General features: G+C 36.1%; 3 protein-coding genes across 4 annotated transcripts; all 3 read right to left on the bottom strand.

The window, feature by feature from the left end:
• Positions 1-6,276: 6,276 nt before the first annotated feature.
• s100w (S100 calcium binding protein W) lies at positions 6,277-9,080 on the bottom strand. Of its 2 annotated transcripts, XM_067449688.1 has the most exons (4): positions 8,834-9,076; positions 8,449-8,493; positions 8,173-8,315; positions 6,277-6,659 (listed from the first exon to the last, which is right to left on the bottom strand). In XM_067449688.1, exons 3-4 carry the CDS (start codon positions 8,311-8,313, stop codon positions 6,480-6,482), a joined length of 321 nt encoding a protein of 106 aa, XP_067305789.1. In that variant the 5' UTR covers positions 8,314-8,315; positions 8,449-8,493; positions 8,834-9,076; the 3' UTR covers positions 6,277-6,479. The 2 variants fall into 2 exon arrangements, with proteins under 2 accessions (XP_067305789.1, XP_067305790.1); XM_067449689.1 differs by lacking the exon at positions 8,449-8,493 and having other exon boundaries at positions 8,834-9,080.
• Positions 9,081-13,363: 4,283 nt separating this feature from the next.
• Positions 13,364-14,817, bottom strand: s100a10b (S100 calcium binding protein A10b). The gene is made up of 3 exons (XM_067449690.1): positions 14,666-14,817; positions 13,993-14,148; positions 13,364-13,741 (listed from the first exon to the last, which is right to left on the bottom strand). The coding sequence occupies exons 2-3, from the start codon at positions 14,137-14,139 to the stop codon at positions 13,577-13,579; spliced, it is 312 nt and encodes a 103-aa protein (XP_067305791.1). The 5' UTR covers positions 14,140-14,148; positions 14,666-14,817; the 3' UTR covers positions 13,364-13,576.
• Positions 14,818-17,126: 2,309 nt separating this feature from the next.
• On the bottom strand, positions 17,127-23,075 carry krtcap2 (keratinocyte associated protein 2). The gene is made up of 5 exons (XM_067448776.1): positions 22,927-23,075; positions 21,669-21,823; positions 21,489-21,552; positions 20,745-20,811; positions 17,127-18,131 (listed from the first exon to the last, which is right to left on the bottom strand). Exons 1-5 carry the CDS (start codon positions 22,928-22,930, stop codon positions 18,014-18,016), a joined length of 408 nt encoding a protein of 135 aa, XP_067304877.1. The 5' UTR covers positions 22,931-23,075; the 3' UTR covers positions 17,127-18,013.
• Positions 23,076-23,183: the final 108 nt, after the last annotated feature.

The following is a 23,183-nucleotide window of genomic DNA, read 5'->3' on the forward strand; positions in this document are numbered from 1 at the left end:
AACCCCGCTTTTTCCCCGCCTTAAGAGAGACATGTTTTGCCGACCTTTAAAGATGTGTGGAAAAGTGCAGACAGCAAAACATTGTGCAATCATTTTGTCTGTGTCCATCGCATATCGCGCTGTTTTACTTCCTTTCATCGGTTAAGAACGTCTTGGGCTGTTTTACAGTGTAAATGGAAATATCGGATACGGGTTGCTTTTGAAAAGATGATGTAAGCGGGTCGTCAAAAAAAACGGATCTAGTCACCAAATCGGAATTGTGCATCAAGACCTGCAGTGTAAATGCAGCCTAAGCAGTTCGGAGGCAACGTAAGCAAGGAACCTAAACTCAATCTCTGACAGAAATGGGAGAAAGTGAAAACCTCTTCAAGGGACCATTCCACACTTCTCCTCTGGCAAAACAAAGATCTTTGCAGAGTCTGCAATATGAAGGTGTGTTGGACCCCTCTGAGGCTCTAAGCTCTGGGGTTTATGCTAGTCTTAATGTGACCCTGCTTGAACAGTCACTGTATGTTCACCAATTACCTCCATTCACTCATTCAGCCTGCAGTCATTGTTCGACCTGTATTATGTCATACCTTTCCCACTGCAGGTCTGAAACTTTATATTACATAATTTTTCTCCTATTACAGTGACAGTCTTTATTTTGAATCACTTTTGTTGTAGCAGGTGTTTTTTTTGTTTTTGTTTTTGTTTTTGTTACATGAATCTATCTAAATGTCTATTTTAAACTCCTGCATATATCTGAACATGTGATTTTATGCTTGTATTTGTTCTGTATATTTGTTTAGTTGACATTTCTTTTGTTCGTTTTTGAAGTTACCACACCTAAATCATGCCACAGGAATGACAGGGTGGGACAGTAATGTATAAGGACCAAGTCTTCAATGACTGGATTTAAACTCTGAATTTTGCTCCCTTCCAAATTTAAATAATTGATTTATGGAAATGCACCAAAGGAAAATTATTATTATCATCCGAATAGGCAAAACCAGAGTCACGCCAGCCCATATTTGAATGTGGCATTAAGTTATGCTTGTACACCTCATGCAATCCTTTAGAGTGTTTCACCATTTAAACAATCAATCTTCTGCAGACTCTGACATTGAGTTACAGCAAATGACCTTCCTGTAAGAGATTAATGACTTTATAACATTAATAATTTATTATGCAATGTACTGTAGACTACAAGTTGAAAGATTAGACACACCTACTCATTCCCGGCACCAACAACACAGTAAAATCACTTATGCATTTGCCAATAATATACTTTTAAAAATACAAGTGTAATACAATTGTGTAGTTATGGTTCTAATTAGGTGCAATTTTTCCTCTCAATATGACTTTTTCCCCACAGTTTACATCATGTGGGGTGCAGTGTATTTCTTCCTAGCAAATGCCATCTGTTCCGTGTAAACAAGCCTAACCGAGATGCTGTTTGTATGGTTTGTGTGTGTTTAGGAACATGTGGGTGTGGTCGCTCTTACAATAGACTGCTATACAGGTGCGGAGGACAGGGACTGCACTCTGGGAAAAACAATATATGCTGCAGAGAGACAGCTGTCCCTGCTGGAAGTGTCCATGCTGCACGTTTCATGAATTTAATAATATAATAGGCCTACATATGGCCTAATGTCTGTGACCACAATGAAAAGTGTAAAAAGAAGAAAAAAATACACAAAATAACAATTTAAGATTCTACACTAAATACGAAATTAGTATCACTGAATATGTTAACTATTTTGTACAGGTGGTCACATTCTTATTGCTCTTTGAATCATTTCAAATCATGCAAGAGAACATAAAAAATTCAGTCAAAATTGTTATATTCATAATACAATTATCTTTAAAGGCTGCAACCCCTGCCTTGTTCCAAGTTTTTTTTTTCCTAGTCAAATAGTCATTTAAGCCATTAATCATCTAATCGCACATTTAAGTACATTTTTTTAAACTAAATATATAATGAGGGAATACTAAACTTTTCAACTGTTTGTTACCTTTATTGGATGGATGGCCACAAACACAGGCAACTGTAATTAGTTTTTAGCAACAAACAAATTGTTGGTAGACTAAGCATTTTCTCATCGAATATAAGGGGCTTTTAACACAGATTATCTTTTCTCTGCAGGTAGATGGTTATACTATTTTAGGTATAGCCTACTCATATACAATAATGTGAAAGAATTAGTGGCAGTTGGCTGAAGCTGGTTCAAACCTGCTTCTGAAATACATCCTGCTAAACCTGTGAACCAGTCTGTTATCTTGCTCTCTTTGACTGGTATATTGGGTATTTGAATATAGATTTTTTTTTATTACAGTCCTAAAAGTCTGAAGAGGGGACTGATCGCCTGACAACCATGGTTATTAATGTTTGCTCAATAAAAACAGGCAAGTTATTTGCCTTTATATTGCAGCATAAATGTTGATTTGTATAAGTCGATTAGAAACTTCAAATAATAGTGCCTGCACTCCTGTCAGCACACCTCTGTTTGATCTAGGCCTTTATGAAAAACATACACGGTATAGGACAGGGTAGGGTAGGTTAATTGTGTGTGTGTGTGCATAGATTTGTGGTTTGTTGTAATGAATTTTAGTTTAAAAAAAATAGCATACATATCTTGTGAATTTGTTAAAGAAAGGTTTAAAGTCTGACTCTTTCAGACTCTTTTCTTTTGTTAAAAAAAAGTACTTTACCTGATTTAGTGAGATGTTACTACACATTCACAGAGGATGACAGCATTTGTAAAACAGAGGCGTGACACAGAATCATTTGTGTCAAATAATGTTACAAAACGATTCTCCTATAAAGAACATATTTGCATGCATTTTTGCATGGAAGAAAGTAGGTCAACTGCAATAGAGCTTCATTCAAGTCTACAAAAAATCTGGTGAGGAACAATATAAATTATTGACTGCCCGTTTCCACCACTAAATAAAAAATAAATAAAAAGTGTAATTGCGAATTTTTATCTCAGAATTCTGACTTCTTTTGTTTTTTTTTTGTTTTTTTTGCAATTGCGTGATAGTCACAATTCTGACTCTTTTCTCAGTAATAATTGTTGTTGACTTTATAACTCGCAACTGTGAGTTTATATCTTAGAATTCTGACTTTATATCATGCAATTGTGAGAAAAAAAAGTCAGAATTCTGAGATGAAAAGTTGCAATTACGCTTTTAATTTTTTTATTTCGTGTTGGAAATGGTGTAGATTTCTTAAATGCACTCCAACAATGGATGAAGTGAACTGCATAAACGCAACTAAACTCAGCAGAAACCCCTTTTATCCGCCATATGCTGGTTTAATGTATCACTTTTTTTAAGCAGAAAGAACTGGATGAAATATTCGGAATCTTGTGATGCAGCCTGGAATTAAACCACACTATTTTGGTTAATTTGGCCTGAGGAAGATTGGTTCACGAGCCTATTTTCTCCTGAGGTTTCTTCATTCTTTCATCGGATGGAGTTTGTGTTCCTTGTCACATGCTGCCTCTGACATCTTAGTTGGTGACACTTAATTTTCAGCAATACTATTGACTTGGTTGCACTATTGGATGAGAACTGAACTGAGTTGGACGATGACATCACTGATTTCTGCAGAGCTGCTTTATCGCTGCTCATATTTGTTTTAATATGGAAATGACCTTTTTAGAGCTGCTTTACAGCAGAACTGAACTTTGCATAATTTAATCATTATTTTTTAGTTTTTCCTTGTAAAGATGCTTTGAAACAATATGAATTGTATACACTATATAGGTCTAAATAAAGGTGACTGACTTGAACTTAGACAATCTAGTTCATGATCCTACATTAAAGGAGCACTCCACTTTTTTGAAAATAGGCAAATTTTTCAACTCTCCTAGAGTTTTGCCATTTTTGAATCCATTAAGTCGATCTCGGGTCTGGCAGGAGAACTTTTAGCATAGCTTAGCATAGGTCATTGAATCTGATTAGACCATTAGCATCTCACTCAAAAAAACAAAACAAAAAAATTCTATTTCAATCTTAAAGGGGGGGGGGGGGGGGGGTGAAACACTCAGTTTCAGTCAGTGTCATGTCACCTATAGAGTAGCATTGCATCCTGCATATCTCCGAAAAGTCTTTATTTTTTTTATAATTATATAAGAAAGATGCGCTGTTCCGAGTCTTTCCGAAAAAAGCCGAGCGGGTGGGGGCGTATCGTGTGAGCGGAGCTAAATAATGACGTGTGCGCGTCGCTGTTATTGTGTTGAGTCGAGTGCGTCGTAAAGCTGTGTCATCACTAACAGCGGGAAAAAAACTTTATTCAAAATAAAAATATGGCTTTTAATCAGATACAGCCATACATCTATGATCCGGAATCAGACCCAGAGGCTGCAGTTGAACAGGAGCAGCAGCAAAAACGACTAGAGCAGGACGTCTCTATGTGGTACAAGTTATACACTAACTATATAATATGCTTAGCGGCTTGTGTTATTTACATATTTATACTTGAATTATATCGTCGTATTTTTGTCTTTGAAGGTGTACATGTGGGAAGTGCAGTTGTGCACATGTGTTTGTGTAGACAATTGTAACGTTAGTAAGCGGACTGGTTTTGCACGGCAGGCTAAGTTAGTGTTTACATAGAAAGACACGGAATAGTAGCGCATTTGAATGAAGAAGCGTGCTTATTTAGTTTAACATATTTACATATTTAACATATTTCCCCCCTCTTTGTGTATTGTTGTTTGGAGTGCTTTTACAATACACAAACATAGTTACACATAAAGTGGCCAGCTAAACAAATGTACACGCAGTACACATCGCATGCTCCATTGATCAATTAACTATACGTGATCATGTTTGGGCTACTTGATGAGCATAGGCAAAAACACAGACATTTGTGCTCCATCCTTCAGCATTAGGCGATCGGAAAATCCTGTGTCGAGCTGGGCCTTGTTTATGAAACAGTCGGCACCGAAATGCAGCGAACAGATATAAACATTCGCGCAACTCAGTTGCTGATCCGGAAAAGCAAATTACATCCACTGTTGCCTTAACGCGGGGTTTTTGGGGAATCTGTGCAGGACTGTCTTGGTCTGGCAACCAAAAACGCACTTTTTTGGTGACATTGTAATTGTGCACATCACCTGTGCAGCAGCCTACAAGCCAGCTCTTTGATGGGGGTAGCCTGTTACTTTCGCTCTCACCCTCTCGCTCTCTCTCTCTCTCTCTCTCTCTCATGCTCTTCCAGTAGAATTGTCCGTAAGTCCCATACAAGGAAATTCCGCCCCCATTAACGTCAAGGGGACGCATGATCGCAAAAAACTTGCCGAAACTTATGACTAACCGGAAGTAGTATTTTTGACAAAGAAATACTCCCATTAAACGTCCACCTTAACTTTTGAAACTTTGTCCATGTTTAGTATGGGAATCCAAGTCTTTAACAGTGTAAAAAGATCAGTATGCATGAAACAGCATTTCACCCCCCCTTTAACTCTTCTATAGTTACATCATGTACTAAGACCACCAGAAAAAGAAAATGTGCAATTTTCTAAGCTGTTGTGCCTGAAAATAGGCTAACTTCTGTCAACATAACCAACGTGACAAACTACTTGCAAGCGTGCTGGAGAATATTTTCAGGCACTGCATAATATCATTGCGCCGCTGCACCCATGATTCAGCAGTAAAGTTCCTTGACTATTACGCAGTTCCTAGCCATATCGGTCTAGAAAATTACAACATTTCATTTTCCGTCAGTCATAAAGTAACTAACTACAGAAGAGTCAAGTTTTAAATAGGAAAAATATAGAAAATCTTTGGTCATTTTTGAGCGAGATGCTAAAGGTCTAATCAGAATCAATGAATTATGCTAAGCTATGCTAAAAGTTCTTACGCCAGACCCAGAGATCGGCTGAATGGATTCAAAAGCAGTAAAACTCAACTGTTTAACACTAGGGGAGTTAAAAATGAGCCTATTTTAAATAAACAGTGGAGTTGTTCTTTTAAGTACTTGAGTAGGTATAGCATGTTTTCATATAACATGCAGAACAACTGTTAATGATTCATTCATGTTTTTTGATGGTAGGGTGAATTCAGGATTATAGGGTTAATCCCAATTATATATATATATCTTTCTTTTTCCCACATACTTGTGATGTAACCAAGAAGTATAACAATCACTGTATAAATATATTTTCATATAATTTATTTTACCTCCAAAATGTGATATAATGTAAATATTAAAACATAAACATGCACTCAATGATTTAAATAAAGTTATGTTGAACACATTTAAAAATAATTAGTACACATGAATGATCAAAAGAGAGGTTTATTAGTTTATTAGTTAGTTAGAGAGGACAAACACTTTGGACAACACTGTCACAACACCATTTTTTACTGCACCATATTATAGCAAATACAATTGTTGGCAACATTATAGAGTACAGTCTGAGAACCTGTGAGGTTGGGACATTATAGGAGACAGTGTGTGAAGAGTGTGTGAAGGACGTGTGTGTTCACTTATCCTGACACCCTCTGCCACGCCCTCTGCACTTTTCCTTGCCGTGCTTCTTCATATAGTAGGCCCTGGCTAGACCAGCAATACACTGACTGAATTCACGGAAGTTCACTTCTCCATCATGGTTCTTATCCAGTTCTCCCATCACCTCCTTAACATTTTCTGGATCCACTTTATCCTGAGACAGACATAGAGGGAGGAATGCCAATCCTGTTATTACTTACACACCACTCATAGCTGTATTGCACACAAAAAAAACAATGAACAACGAAGGGCAGAAGTGCATGAGATAAAGTATTTTAGAGGAAAAATGGCAGGAATGAAGAGCAGATTTTTTTTTTCCAGTTTCCTTTAAGTGTGTTACGACTTATTTGGGTAAATGCTTCTCATCCCAGGTTGCCATAATGAGCCTTAAAGGGTTAGTTCACCCAAAAAATAGTTCATTAAATTCATTAAATACTCCCCCTCATGTTGTTCGACACCCGTAAGACCTTTGTTCATCTTCGGAACACAAATGAAAATATTTTTGTTGAAAGCTGATGGCTGAGAAAGGCTTCAGATAGGCCTCCATTGGCATTTAGTACATTTCCACTGACCCACTCACAAGACCCATAAAAGGCCCTAAAGTCGACGCTACAAAGTCCATCTCACTACAGTGGCTGTACAATAATTTTACAATGCGACGAAAATAGTTATTGTGCCCACAAAAATCAAAATAACGGCTTTATCCACCAAGTTATTGACGTGAACTCGACGCATGCGTGGGAATATGACGCAGCTCAACCGTTCAATACACATGACCCGGAAGAGGAGGAGCGCCGCTATCGCGTGAGTTCCAGGTGAGTTCACGTCAGAGACCTACAGGGAAGACAATATCTTGGCGGATAAAGTCGTTATTTTTATTTATTTTTGCACAAAAACTATTCTCGTCGCTTCGTAAAATTATTGTATAGCCACTGTATAGTGAGATGGACTTTGTAGCGTAGTCTTTAAGACCTTTTATGGGTCTTTTGAGTGGGTCAGTGGAAATGTACTGAATGCCAATGGAGGCCTTTTTGAAACCTTTCTCAGCCATCAGCTTTCAACAAAAATATCTTCAATTGTGTTCCGAAGATGAACGAAGGTGTTACGGGTGTCCAGCGACATTAGGGTGAGTAATTAATGAAATAATTTAAATTTTTGGGTGAACTAACCCTTTAACTGCACAACATTATGCAATCCGCTTGTTAAGTCGTGACGTAAGGAACACCATTTCTGGGTCCAAGGCTCCGAGCCTCAACTCGTTTCACTTGAAAAGGCCATCGACGGCCGTTTTTATGAGCGCTATGTATTCATATTAAACATCAAACATTCTAAAAAGTTAAACATTTTAAATACTTGCAGTCTACACAGCAGTGTCTGTGCTCACAGCGTCACAGACATTAATATCTTAACGATTTATAAAATATTAATCACTGTCTGACCATCTGGAATTTTGGTATGAAGATAAAGGTTATGGTTATAATTTTTTTGTAGCATTACACCACATTGTTGTTTTTCTTGTGGTATGAGATAGAGCGTTTGGACCCGGAAGCGCTGCCGTGTGACGTCAGACTTAACGACCGGATAGATTTGTTACAACACGTTGTACAACATGTTGTAACAATGTACAAACTGTTGACACCCCCACCATGCTTCTCTCTTATTCTAACCTTAAATTCAGGACTGGTCAGTTGGGCTTTAATTAGCTGTCCAAGTTCAGCATTACTGAGCTGGGACTTCTGCTCATCTGTTCCAGCATACTCCTCAAACACCTCCACTATGGCCATAATGGCTTTCTCCAGCTTAGACATGTCTATGAGAAAAAGACCAAGAGAGGTAATTCATGAAGGTCACTGAACATGCATATTTATCATCCTAAAGTCACCATAAAGAATGGCCAATACAAAACAAACAAACAACACATTTATGTTTTCTGCAAGACATACCAACAAAATGATGGTCTGTAACTCAGGAATGCAATTTAAGCTGCACTGTAAAAATACAAAAGTTTTGAATGAAATTAGATTTTGAAGAATGTTTTTGTCCAATGGTCCAATGTTGCTTTGTTTTGGCATTGACATTTAAAAAATCTGTGGAAAATAGACGAAAGAATTTCGAATAGGTTTGGAATGACATGATGATAAGTGACCGCATTTGAATGATATCCCTTTTAGTATGAGTTATATAAGGAGACATGCAATAATATCCATCATTATTTTGCCGTAAATTCCAGACTGTTTCTAAAATCTTCTGTTCTGATTTTTTTTCCGTAGCTCTATATTTCCTGTTTTTGCACTTTTGTCTTCTCTCTTCCTATTTTCTTGCGCTTACCTCAGTGTTGTTGTCCCAGAGAAGTTACGCAGATTTTTTTTCTTGAAGTAAATGGTCTGCTGCTTTTATAGCACAGATTTTGTTCTCCACGGCACACACACGCAGCGGCAGGGGTGATTCATTATTGGGCTATGGAGGCAGCACACCCAATCCACTCTGACGCATCTCATGCTCCATAAAATAATACATTGTTATATTATCTGTTACACTTTTTAGATTCAAAGAAGATATTCTTTTGTGTTTGACTAAGGTTATGCAATTTTATTATAGTAAACAAAAACTAAAAATGTAATACATATTGGGGATTTCCCAAGTCAGACTGCATGGGGAATCTGAGTCACACTTTAGGACATGCGTGACTCTGATCTCTCTTCTGGGTGTTGCCCAAGTACTTTGAACGCTGTGTTTTAGTGTCGAAATGTTTTTTTTTTTGATGCGACTGTATGCCCTTCCAATAAAAATTCTTTTAAAATGTTTCAGCTTCAAAATTTAGGATAAAGCTGAAAGACTCATTGTGTATAGCTATGACGTTGTTGGCTATTTTTTGTGGCTTGAATCACAAGCTTCAAACGAAGCTTCATATTTGCAGTAAACAGATACACTCTTATCCCCTTTGAATCTAGTCTTCAGACATCAACGAATGACTGATATTTGCTGAATGGCCTCAGATCTTTTTTAATGGAGACTATATATGAATACTCTATCTAGAGCAACTGTACACAACACTAACAATAATGAAGCCATCTGCAGACATATGTAATAATGCATGCAATGGTGCACAAAAACCACATAATCTTCATGAACACTCATAATGGCTCGGTTGTGGAGCAACAGCATTTTTCAGTATTTGTAAAAATATAAGTGCAAAGACACTGACTCATCATCCAGTGTTGTAATATAGCCTACTTCTTGGAGACTAAGTAAACAGCCGAATAAACAGACACACCCTTAATTAATTTAACTTAACATACATTATTACATATCTCCCTTTAATGATCATCAAATAATATTTTTTTATATATTTGTAGAACATAACCAAGAGGATAACACTAAAAACAATAAATGGTGTTGTATGTAAACCCCACCCAAGTCTATACCTCTAACCTCTGAGAAACATCTTTAGGCGGTGGAGTAAAAAATAATTAGGGTGTGTGCTTTTAAGTGTGCCCTATTTAATTCTTTGTTCAATGCAGGTTGTTCTACATTGTAAGGTAAGCAGCCCCAGGTGTTTTTGATGAAACACACACACACACACACACACACACACACACACACACACACACACACACACACACACACACACACACACACACACACACACACACACACACACACACACACACACACACACACAACACACACACACACACACACACACACACACACACACACACACACACACACACACACACACACACACAAAAAGGAGCATTATAGGAGCCATAACCGTGATGATCCGACAAGAGATTACCTCTACAGAAAAAATAAGTCACTCTTTATTTTAGCAACAGTGAACTTGTTACATCTACTTATAGTTATAACAGTAAATTATGCATAGGCCTACGTGCAACTAATCCTAAACCAAATTTTTATTCCTAACCCTATAGCCCACATGTTCTTAATAGGCTATTACTCAGTACTATACTATAGTATATTATCCATAGCCTAGATAAGATTATGTATTTAAGAAATGTCCTTCTGTAATAACCTTTGTCCTAAATGCGGTCCTAACTGAAATTGCCATGGTTACCAAACAGATAAGATAGAATTCTTAAGTTGAGATGTTTCTGTAATACACCTTGTCTGGCTATTACCAGACCAAGCTCAATTTAAAATTGAACATTGGTCTGGGGAATCTGCTCTGTATTTTCTACTGCACAAGTGGTGTGATCAACAAGCTTTATTTGAATAATTCTGTATGCAATTGGATAGTCCTTCAACCAATCCGACCACAAGAGGCGTGATCAACGGGCAACGACCCATCTTCTCAATCTGTCATCATGTTAAACCCACCCATAGCGTGCCAGGTGGATAAACCAGTCTGTGATTGGTTCCCGCAAGTCTAACAGAAGTAGTAGAAATGAATGTACGGGTTTTCAGACTGAGTTGCCGGGCAAAATCAAATCGCCGTCAGATCAGGCTGGGTTTACTCAGTCTGTAATACGCCCCCTGTAACAGGAAAATGGGCAAAGAGGAAAATTCTGACTGCAGTGCATGAAATTCTGCTGTAAAGTTGGGAATTTTAACATGGGGCTCAATGAGATTTTGCCCCCTTCTGGAGCCTAGTGGCCAGTCGATGAATTGCAGATTAAGTTACTTCCGTATATTGGCTTCAACAGTCACTGGAGGAGGTTGCCACTTGGGCAATTACCTTGTAAAACATATTAAAATAGTGCACCCAAAAAATATATTATAATAAAGTAAAAAAAAAAAAAAGAAGAAGAAAGAAATAGAAATGGCCAAAAAATAATCACTGGAGTCATTTTTATATATATATATATATATATATATATATATATATATATATATATATATATATATATATATATATATATATATATATATATATATATATATATATATATATATATATATATTGTATGTAGGAGTCATACATTACAAAATAACAGATTGTAAATACTGGAGTCATTTTATTTAACATAATACTACTTTTTCTAATCAAAACCAAAATAAGATCAAAATAATTAATCACAGACATTTAATCACAGTCTAAATTTGACCTAAATACATGTTTGATCTCATCTGTGGGATTATTGTAGGGAGGAAATAATTGTCGTGTTGGGTTACTTATCTACGACACAGAAATGTAGGAGAGAAGAGGAGGAAGAGTCTATGGAAGGATTCCTGACGTGTGTGGACTAGTGCTGACATCTAGTGATCACCTTCCTGAACCTGAACTATAACTATAACTAAAACTATAGACCTTATTCAGGGCAGCACCATGAAAGGTATAAAAGTAAGGCTGTGAGGATAGACTTACCGTGTTTTCAAACGCATCCGGTGTAAAAAGCTCTGAGGTCACATAATTTTCCACAGCTCATATTGTTTGGGCTTTTTTGTCTAGTGAAATTCTCAGCAAAAAGTCTATGGTCACATGATAGACATAATACACTTTTACAAGAAAATAAATAGATAAAAGTGTTCTTGTATCATATTTGATTTTGCATCGTGTATTATTGTTATTATTATTATGCACATTATATATTTATAATACATAATATAATATTATAATATTATATTATGTATTATAAATATATAATGTGCATAATAATAATAATTATTATTATTATTATAATTATTATTGTATTGATGTGTTATCCTGAAGATTTAATGTAGGTATTTATTTTAAGTCCAGACATATCATACGGAGGAGACAAAAAAACACGTTTGCTCCCATGGCCTCATGTGGCTGACACACCCTTAAGAGTCATTCTAGTTACATGGCAACCACTGTTTACACAGATTTCAAACACACCCACACACATTGTCGGTGGTTCCTCGGGGGGAGGGGATGCTCAAATTAAAACCACTCGTTATTTAAATAAACAGATCCGAAAAGAATGATTTATTATGTAGATGAGTTATGGCTACAATAAACAGCTGCTGACAAGTAATCTGCATGACGTCCAGTGAGCTAAAAAAATAATAATTCATGATTAGCCTATAATATTCCACAGATCAATGATAGAATTCAAAATAAAATTACTTAATATCTGATGTGTAAACGCTGAATTTAGGAAAAGCAAAAAGTGAGGGCTTATTATTTTAAAGGAGGAATTTCTATTCAGAATAGAATGCAAACAGTATACTTTATTTTACATATTATTAGTCATATTTTAGTAAGAAAAAACAATTTCATATACTGAGCAATCATATCAAATATTTACATTTACAGTTTCACCAGTAATACTGATACATCAGCTAGGCTACTGTGTGTAATTGGTAGATACCTATGTGATGTCACACAATGGTACTGGACAGTGAGAATTATTAATGGGAATATTAAAGCATGGAGGGATAGTAAAGACAGTGTCTGTGAACTAGCTGCTCTTTGAACATTTATGAAGGGTTCTGGATACCAGCAATGACTCTATACCATCATTTTTCTGTGATTGACCCATTTATGAAAATGATGTTTCCTCCAGTCTGTTTGCTCTTGATGATTTGCATTTCTGTGTTGTGTTATTGCTGCTTTTGTCATGACATTTGTGTGTCTGACTAGAGCATATGAATGATAAAAATGGAATCCGTTTTATAGAATAATTCATAATAACATAAATGTCAATTCAAGCAAACATTCTCAGAGACTTAGTTCTAGAAAATATTCCATGTTAAGATTATATTTGATATCCTTGAACTCAATCTGATGTCTTAATTAAGTTCCAATGTGTCTGCACCAGTCAGTCATAAAGGACATGTTGCATTCTCTCTTGAAAATGTCTCATCAGAATAACATCTGACATGATATCTTAATTTTGCAAAGAATTTAGAATCCATTCAGCCCTAAAACAATTTGGGAAATCACATGTTTATTTTCGTGGTGGAACTTACAGGACTTTTGACAAAACATCAAAAATGACAAACCAACATCTTTTGCAAACCATGCATACAGTACAACAAACTGTAGTAACAACTTCAAACTTCTCATTTGAAACTGGAAAAACATTAACAAATTACGCAACAGAACAACAGACATTCTTTCCTCCCCTCGTGTTTGCCATTTTAATTCTTTCTGCCAGCTGCCATCTTATGCGCAACGTAGCACTGTTCGCAAGCAATGGACAAGCCCACCACAAGAGACACAAACTCTTCAAAATTCACCTCTCCATCTCCATTAGAGTCTAGATCCTTCATAATCTTGTCTACGGTAGCAGGGTCCTTCTGAGTCTAGGAGAAACAAAAGATACACGATTGCAGTATAATAGAATTGGAAGTAGGTTTCCAAAGATGATGGAAAAAGAGTGAAATATGAAGAAGATCAGAAAGACATGGTATAGATTTTTAGGGGCCTCTTGCTCTGGTCCGTGCAACCAGTGTGACTGCCGGGCCATGAGCTTGGGACGGCCATGCCCTTGCTAGGCCCAAAACATTGTTTAAGGTTGTCCCGCCTTGGGTGTATGACAGATGGAATTTTGTACCTTCAGGAAGCTAGCCAGCTCGTTCTCCATCAGCATTTTCAGCTCTCTGCGACTCAGGGTTCCACTCTTACCATCATTATCTTTACCAGCATAACGGTGAAACACCGTTATCAGAGTCTCCATTGCTCTCTCCAGATCAGACGGCATTTTGAGTGTCTGCAGTGAGAAATATGTATTATTTTTTGTGTCTCCTCAAACAGAATATTATGCAAACAGCCACTGTTCTCTTCAATTAGGCAGAATGAAAAACAGAAGTGGATTTTTCCATTTGGAAATAAGCCAACGTGTGAGTAATGTCCACCAAGAAGTCATGCCAAAGAGATGCAGTGAGAAAGAAACAAAAATAAGGTATTTATTATTAGTAAATCCTGATGGGTAACTATTTCAGAATTGATAAACTGTTTAATCTTCCTTTTAAATGTTTAATCTATCCATAAAAACGTTTACATTCAATTAGGCTATGTGACTGACGTCCATTAAATCTGTGCATCCACGCATATACACACCCTTTAAAGACGGTGTTCGTATTAAAAGTTGTTTCCTATTACTTAACAAGGAGAGAAAAGTTACAATAGCCCAGCTATAAAACCTTTCTAAGTGTTCTTAATCGTTAACAAAGTGAAACAAAGAACTATGTCTTTATGTCCTGAATAGTAGAGATATGCGTACTTACAGTGATAAAAAGTAGAGCGTCACCTGAAAATGAAAGAATGTACTGAATGTTCTTTGCAAGAGTTGGTCAAGAAGCGGAGCAGGAATTTATACCGGGGCTCCGCCCGAATGAATGTGAGCTTGGGTGAGTAAGCTATGTGGGTAGGAACTGTAAATGTTAACTGTTTAGGGCTTAACGCCACAGCAAACGCAAATGAATGTATGCATGTGTATGCTAATGGCTTTAACAGTGCTAGGCTACAGAGTTATGAACAACGAATTCCACTCTAATAAACTCTGCTGGAACATAACACCTTAGGCTATCAGTCTCACGTGAAACCCGTTAGAGTGACACATTAATAACGGTTGCTTTGAAAAACTCACGTTGGGGGGTCAGCCAGAATGTTTTATTTTTGTCATGTCTGCCCCTTTTTATTTTGTTTTAACTGCATCCTGCACTTCAGTTTAGTTGCCTGGTCAGGATTTGTTGTTGGGTTCTTGTATTGTGCGGTTCACCTCTTACGGTTTTATGGCATTTGTGTCTCTGATTAATTATTTTGTGAATTACTTTGTAAACCTAATTACTTAGGTGCTATAAAGTTGCTATAAAGTTATTATTATTGTTATTTAAAGTTCGTATTATGCTCTGTTCATTACTGTCCTGTTTAAATAAACAGGACATTTGCATTTAAATTTGGCTTATGCAGTGTTTTTAAATTATATTTTAAACTGGGGTGCCTTGAAATTTTGTGAACTTTTGAAAGGTGCCCTGACTGAAAAAAGTTTGAGAAAGGCTGCGTTAGACCATCGTAAAGCAGCAAACCACCCTTGTGAAAAAAGAAGTGTGCTTAGTTGTAGCGTAGGCTAGGCCTACTTTAAATTTTATATTTTAAAAGGCAACTTGCAGAGTATGATATTAAATGTACTTAAAGAGAGTAGACTTTCATGTACACGCACTTTGTATTTTTTTTATAAATATATTTTGTGCTCTAAAGAAAGTTTTCTTAATACGTTTTGACGCATTACATCATATGTAAACTTGATTATATTTTTATATGTTATTTTACATTTTAAATCGCAACTTCATTACAAACGTGTAATTAAAATACATTTAAATACCCTAGTGCTTGTCAGTACATTAGGCAGTAGGCTACACTAACAATATTTAAATGACAATATAATTATGAAATTACATACAGAGTTGGGTAAATGGCTCGAAAGAGCACTTTTAAGTTTACCAGTTTAATTAATTAGAAATGCCATACATTTTTGTTTAATTTCAAATAACGCAATTAAGTGTTAAAAAACATTACAGTAATTTTCACTTCAGTATATTTCTTTATTTCCATAGGCTACTTTACTGGTCAGTGCATTCCTATTGAAAATGTTTTAACAATTAAGGAGGAGCAGCCTTTCATCCATTTCCTATGTGAGTGACTCAAAGCTTTCACATATGCTTCTCATAGATTGCTTTTCACAAGCTACAACATCTCTGTCTCCACTTTGAACAGACTTTAGAAAAAGATACTTGCCCAGGCATTATTTTTAAGGGAAGGGCTGCTGTTTTTGGCAAGATGGCCTGTTCCTATCTGCGCAGTATGCATTAGGGATGTCTCTACCCAGCACAATGGCCTTTAAAGGGATAGTTCACCCCAACATAAAAATTCTGTCATGATTTACTCACCCTCATGTTGTTCCAAGTCTGTATGAATTTCCCTCATCTGCTGAACACAAAATAATCGATTTTGAAGAATGTCAGCAACCAAACAGTGGATGAGTCCCATTAACTTCCAGGGTATTTTTTCTTTCCATACTATGGAAGACATCCAGTTTGGCTACTGACAGTCTTCAAAATAAATAATTTGGCGTTCAGCAGAAGAAATAAATTCATACAGGTTTGAAACAACTTGGGTCAGTTTTGGGTTATACATTTTAGCACTTTAGAAACTAAATTTAATCTTTATTAGAAGGCCGTGGGAAGGAAAAGGGGAAGAGAGAAAACCGTCATGGGTGGATGACACATTGTGTTTTGAGCAAGGGTGATAGTGTTGTCATAGTAATCATGTTGAATTCCTTGCACAGCTTTGGAGGTTTGTTCCACTACAATTCTCTCATTACATTCCTTTCAGGTAAAGACATGTTTTTTTTAAAGTGGCCTAACTGGTAGTTTGGTCCACAAAGGGCTAACACAGATATACATCTACACATTGATGCTACAAAGACGGAGAAAACCCCATCAACTTTCACAACTACACCACTGGTCAATCCAGAAAATACATAAATCTATATGTAAAATATCTAAACTAGTTACTGTACAAATGGACTTCCATCAGATTATATATATATATATATATATATATATATATATATATATATATATATATATATATAATCTGATGGAAGTCCATTTATATATATAGTCCTGAATATTCAGTGCTTATGTTCATACAGACAGAGAGATCTATTTAATCAGAGCACAGCAGTTTAACTACTATCTGTTTTTAATTTGAAATGCATTACAAATATTTGGGTGAGCTTCAACTGTGGTAGAGGCACATACTTTTAATTCCATGATAATTTGACACTTGTGGTTTGAGCTTTACAGACTAACTGAGTAGTTTAGATAAAGTAAAAGAGCTTTGTTTTGTACAGGGTTAGTAGCAGGAATGAATCAGCTGAGAGTCCCAGGATGCAATGTGAGGCCTTAGGCAGGAAACCAGCACAGTTTACCATGCGCAAAGGGTGGAGAACACTGACAACACTTGGCAGGTTAGTCATCCGGAGTTTAACATTTTACACTGCAATAATTATTCCTAAATCAACTGCACTGAAAATTATTTTCATATTGTCTATGTTACAGAGAACTCTGTAGCTTGTAGTCACAATCTTTCATATTGTGATGAACAGTAAAATTGGACAAGACTGCTTGGAGCTTGATGTCAAATTTAAGAAAACACCAGGATTTAAGTGCTCTAGATTATTGGAGAAGTTTCACCGGAAGATCGAGTTATGACTTTCTGATTAAACATAACAAAATAAATATGCATAAATGAATAAGATCAATAGATGCATTTAGAAAGAGTGAATTTCCATTTTGTGTTGACTTTAACAGGAAAACAAGAGTAGATCTCTGAAGAGCCCATGATTCTTTTATCAACTTTTAATAACAAACCCCTTAAACAAAAACATTGTTGTAAACAGAACCAAAAATCACATCCATTACTCGTATGACAAACTGTGTTTAGTAATCTTTCAGTGGAATGGATAAAAAAAGAAAGAAAAAGGTCTGCTTTTGGCAAACATATCAGATTTTGTAGCTTTAGCATGCAGCGGTGTAGTGGCTGAATGGGTGACTGATGTCATAAGTGCTTCAGTTCTTTCTTTTGCCCTTGCTGGTGAGTTTGGCAGGAGCTGGAGCAGGTGCTGCCTGGTAAAGAGCCGCTGACACTTTGTTGATGTAGTACAGTGCAAAGACAGAGAAGATCAGGCTATATGTCAGAGAACAGAGAAAGAAAGAACAAAATAACAGCATTGAATGAGGTATATCTGGCCAATTTGACAGGTAACCAACAAAAGTAAAGTGGGTTCTGGCAACAATATTTTGTGTTTTTAAAAACTGTGATGAGTGGTTTTTTTTTCTGTGGTAATCAATTAACACAACAAGAAGAGGAGATCACACACATAATAGTCAAAGATTTCAATCAGCTTTCAGACAATAGCACAAGATTTCTGACAATAGCACACCTGATTCTTTCTAAGTATTCAAACCCCTTCATTTTTACACATTTATGTTGCTGCTGTATGTTAAAACGCTTTAATTTACACTTTTTCACACAGATCCACACTACAACATACCGACAAAGCAAAACTGATTTGTGATAACTAACCTAAACTGCCAATGTTTATATATAAAAACCTGTAGAAAATTCAATTAAATGGGTATGATTTGGAAAGGCACACTTACAACATAATTTCTAACAGCTGAAAATGAGATCAGAGCAAATGCTACGCCATGAGGTCAAACAAACTGCTTAGACAGGATTGTGCCAAGATACCAATCTGAGGAAGACTACAAAAACAATTCTGCTATATGGAATGTTCACAGAAGTATGTAGCCTCCATAATCCTTAATGAAACAAATTTGGAACAACCAGGATTCTTCCTACTATATATAGAAGTATAGTTGAGTATACTCCAAAGACCCTTTTATGCTAAAAGGGTTCTAATTATGACAAGAAAGAACCCTTTTGGCACTTAAAAAGGGTTCTATATAGAACACTACTACTACTACTAAAGCATTTCTTATCTTATAAGGACAAACATCATTGCAACACTCCACTGATCTCTGCTTTCTGACTCTATTCTCTCCTCAGAGAAGAAAAAACACTTAAAGGACTCTCTCAGATTGTAAGAAACAAAGACTCTTTGGTCTGTTGAACCTCACTTCCAAGTGTCATATCTGGATGAAACCAGGCACTGCTCATCATCTGCACAATACCATCCCAAACCAACCATAAAGTGTGGTGGTAGCAGCATCATGCTGTGAGGGTGTTTTTCAGTAGCAGGGAGAGGGGAACTCATCAGGGTAGAAGGAAAGCTCAACGCAGCAAAATATAGAGTTAGCCTCAATGAATGAATGAACGAACGAATGAGGCATTTATATAGCGCTTTCATATGTACTACTGTACACTCATGTCAGGGATATATCCTCAACCACCACCAGTGTGCAGCATCCTCTTGGATGATGGGACAGCAGCCACAGTACAACGGCGCCAGTGCGCTCACCACACACCAGCGATAGGTGGAGAGGAGAGAGTGTGATAGAGCCAATTCAGTGGATGGGGATTATTAGAAGGCCATGATTGGTAAGGGCCAATCGAGTGAATTTGACCAGGACACCGGGGTTACACCCCTACTCTTTTCGAGAAGGGCCATGGGATTTTTAATGACCACAGAGAGTCAGGACCACGGTTTAACATCTCATCCAAAGGACGGAAACCTAGTCCAAAGTAATCTGAACCTTGGACTGGGCAGAAGGTTCACCTTCCAAAAGGACGAAGACTCGAAGCACACAGCTAAGACAATGCAAGTGACAACAACATTGTGAATGTCCTTGAGTGGCCCAGCCAGAGAATGCAGATTACCCAAAAAGACTTGAGGCTCAAGGGGGTTAATAAAGGCCTTCAGAAGCAAAGTGATGCATTTTTTATAGAAGAATATCCATTTTTATAACTTTATAAAATATTTTTACTGGCTTCCGGTGATGGACATACGCAAGTAGAATTCCGGCAAAAGAGTGAACTCAGACCTGACGTTTGAATACTTATGCAATGTACTTATTTCAGTATTTCCTTAATTTAATAATTTTGCAAATTGTTACAGATCAGTTTTTTTGCTTTGTGATTATGGTGTATCGAGTGTGGATTGATGTGGAAAAAAGTTATTTAAAGCTGCTGTCCATAACTTTTTTTGTGTTCAATATTTACAAAAATTATATAATGAGAATGTACAACATGAATCCATTTTCCAAACCGTGTTTTTGTCTTACCCTGAATCATTATGGTACACTCATAATAAGTATTTATATTGGGACTATTTCAGGCCAGACTGGTAGGTACTGCTGCGGAGGAGCACAGTCCCTGCGTGATCTGCCATAGACATAAACAGAGAGAAGTAGCTCTGGCTGCAATGTTCTTCCGCAAGACGCATGCAGTTCTGTTTATTAACCACTAGTGCAAAAATGAACGGACTGCAGCTTTAAAGTAGTTTAACATAAGACAGCAACATAACAAAATGTGAAAAATAAAAAGTTAATTTCAAATTTGATATAAAAAATACACCCAATAGCATTAAAAAAAGGTTTGTACACTAACACTAAATTACTTATGCAGAAATTATACAACAAAAATATATATCCAAAAGGAGATTATTCAATTGATATCTTATATTATAATTTCATAAGAATATAATGCAACATTATCCAAAACAACATAATATCAAACATCATAATATGTTTATCATATTTATTAGAAATAAACCCAACAGAATAGAAAAAGAAGTCTGAAGGAGAAAATTGATTACTTTAAACATAAGTAACTCACCACGTTGTCACGCACACACGATGCACTAAACCAGATGCAAACAGAGAGAGGAACAGGCACACGAGAACTAAGAGAGATGAAATATTTCTCAGGTAAGTACATATATTGACTCTTAATTAACAATTTAATCTGATTTCATTTGTCTATCAAAATGTGTATATACATTTATATATAGTGTATAGTATTAAAATGTCATTATTAAAATCTTAAGGTTTAATAAACCCTGCCACAAGTCTGTAAATTTCTTTTTTCATGGTTTTTGAAGGCTCTTATGCTCACCAAGGCTGCATTTATTTAATCATAAAAACAGTAATATTGTGATAAATTATAACAGTTCTGTTATTTTAATATATCTGAATATTAAATAGTCTATCTGAAAAGCTGAATTTTCAACATCATTAAGTCTTCAGTCATATATGATCCTTCAGAAACCAATTGAATATGCCGAGAAACATTTCTTAATATTATCAATGTTGAAAACACTGTTTTATACTTTTGTTGTAATCATGATTTTTCAGTTTTCTTTGATGAATAGAAAGTTAAAAAGAACAGCATTTATTTTAAATAGATTTTGTAAGTCTTTAAGGTTTCTTTTGAACAATTTAACACAAACAAAAGTAACTTTAAAAAAAAACTTAACATTTTAATGGTAGTGTATCTTCATTAATTTGAACTTTTTGCAAGTTAGGAGGAGGATACACCAGACAATAGCAGTATTAGTATATGGTTTAGTCATTCACTTACTCTCTGGGAAGATTTTGGCTTGAAAGCCTTTACCGAAGACAAGGTTCTCAAGGTTATTGAAAGCCTGCAATTGCGTGTTAAGAACTAACACAGGAAAAAAGATAAGCAAACTAAGAGAAAACTTAATATTAAGGTTATACAAACTACAACTGTATGAATGACAAAGCAGCAGAAGGATACTGTAAGAGAGCAGACAAACAGCACAGAGCCCAGGAAGCCACCGAGGATAGTCAGCCACTCTGAAGAGCCCAGCTGCCGACTGAACATCTGCATTCCTGCAAACACCAGCACTGACAGCAGACTGGACAATACCAAGGATGTACTTGTGTTCACCGCTATAACAACAGAAAGAAAGAGAGAGAACCTGATCACAACCACAGCTAAATGTGTAGCAGCTGGCCACAAACGGAGTCAGCCTGCAGACAAAACTAAAGTCAGATATAATCTTAACATGTCTGAATGTTCAAGGTTTTTTTTCATTGTAAAACATTTCCTGTTTATAAAAAATGTATTCATATTTTTAATCTATTTATTCATATTTTGTTTCTATACTACATAATTATTTTCTCCGTTGCTCATGTAGAGTGTGAATACACCAGTCTAAAAATAAAAAGAATACCACTACTTATACTATTTAAAAAAATAAAAACCGCTGTTAAATTCTCGCACGTAAAAAAAAATCTATTCTTTCTCTGAAATGCATTTTACTTGACTACAAGAAATAAGAAAATGTACTGTTCTTATAGCGTACTTCTTGACAGATTATTTGGTTCCGCGAAGGGCTAGTGTTCATACGGAACAATTAAATTGGGAACGAGGGAAGACACTGATTAATAAAGATTTTTCCATATATTGTTTAACAGACAAGAAACTTTAAATTACTTAGACGAATACACACACACAAAACACACGCGCAAAGGTAAAAAGGTAACTATGAATCTTTTAAACGTGCAAGAATTTGTACACGTGAGTGTACGCGCTTTAAAACGCTCCGTGTGGAAACAATCAGCCCAGATATAATTTTTATCTCCATATTTGCTTTTTAAAAACAGTAAGCACACATTAATAGGTTATTATTCTTAGTATTTCGCCTTTTCTAAGAATACTATTCCGACGGCAACTGAAAACGTATGAAATACGTAATAGTTAGTGGTGGGCTAACGTTAAACACAATTCAGTGTATATTTTTTCTTTTCTTTGTTGAAACACAAAGGGACGAAAAATACATAGTTAAACTAATTATTAATGTTCACAAAGCGATTTAAAGGAGGAGTAACAGTATGTCCATTTTTTACGTTTAAAGGCTAGAAACTTTTAACGAGCTAGCTTGCTTTACTAACGCTATCTGCCCCTTTCATGAACACAACTCGTGTAAAATGGCAGATAAAACAGTGCAAATTTCGCCGTTTGAAATAGTTAATGTAAAGGCTAAGCTCACCCATATTGGAATGCAATAAGGTCAAGAGACGGGGTTAACGCCTCTCTGTTCGGTCTCAGCTCAGGGCCAGCAGAGCAAAGATGACGCGCTGCTAACGTGTAAAAACTGTGCCAAGTGCAAATTCCCCTTCACAGACCCTACAGCTCCATCTAGTGGACAGAGGCGAGCAACACAGTCAACGCCACATATTATATTATTATATTATATTACATTATTTTATAATATTATATGGCATTATTGTATTGTTATTATTACAT

Source organism: Pseudorasbora parva, chromosome 7, assembly GCF_024679245.1.
Source record: "Pseudorasbora parva isolate DD20220531a chromosome 7, ASM2467924v1, whole genome shotgun sequence".
NCBI lineage: Eukaryota > Metazoa > Chordata > Actinopteri > Cypriniformes > Gobionidae > Pseudorasbora > Pseudorasbora parva.

Coding starts and splice junctions, on each gene's coding strand:
- s100w (XM_067449689.1), bottom strand. CDS start 8,313: ATGTCTAAGCTGGAGAAAGCCATTATGGCCATAGTGGAGGTGTTTGAG. Junction 6,660..8,172: donor TGACCAGTCCTGAATTTAAG/GTTAGAATAAGA, acceptor TGTCTGTCTCAG/GATAAAGTGGATCCAGAAAA.
- s100a10b (XM_067449690.1), bottom strand. CDS start 14,139: ATGCCGTCTGATCTGGAGAGAGCAATGGAGACTCTGATAACGGTGTTT. Junction 13,742..13,992: donor AGCTGGCTAGCTTCCTGAAG/GTACAAAATTCC, acceptor TGTTTCTCCTAG/ACTCAGAAGGACCCTGCTAC.
- krtcap2 (XM_067448776.1), bottom strand. Junction 21,553..21,668: donor TGTTTGTCTGCTCTCTTACA/GTATCCTTCTGC, acceptor ACGCAATTGCAG/GCTTTCAATAACCTTGAGAA. Junction 18,132..20,744: donor CGTGTGTGCGTGACAACGTG/GTGAGTTACTTA, acceptor TCTGACATATAG/CCTGATCTTCTCTGTCTTTG.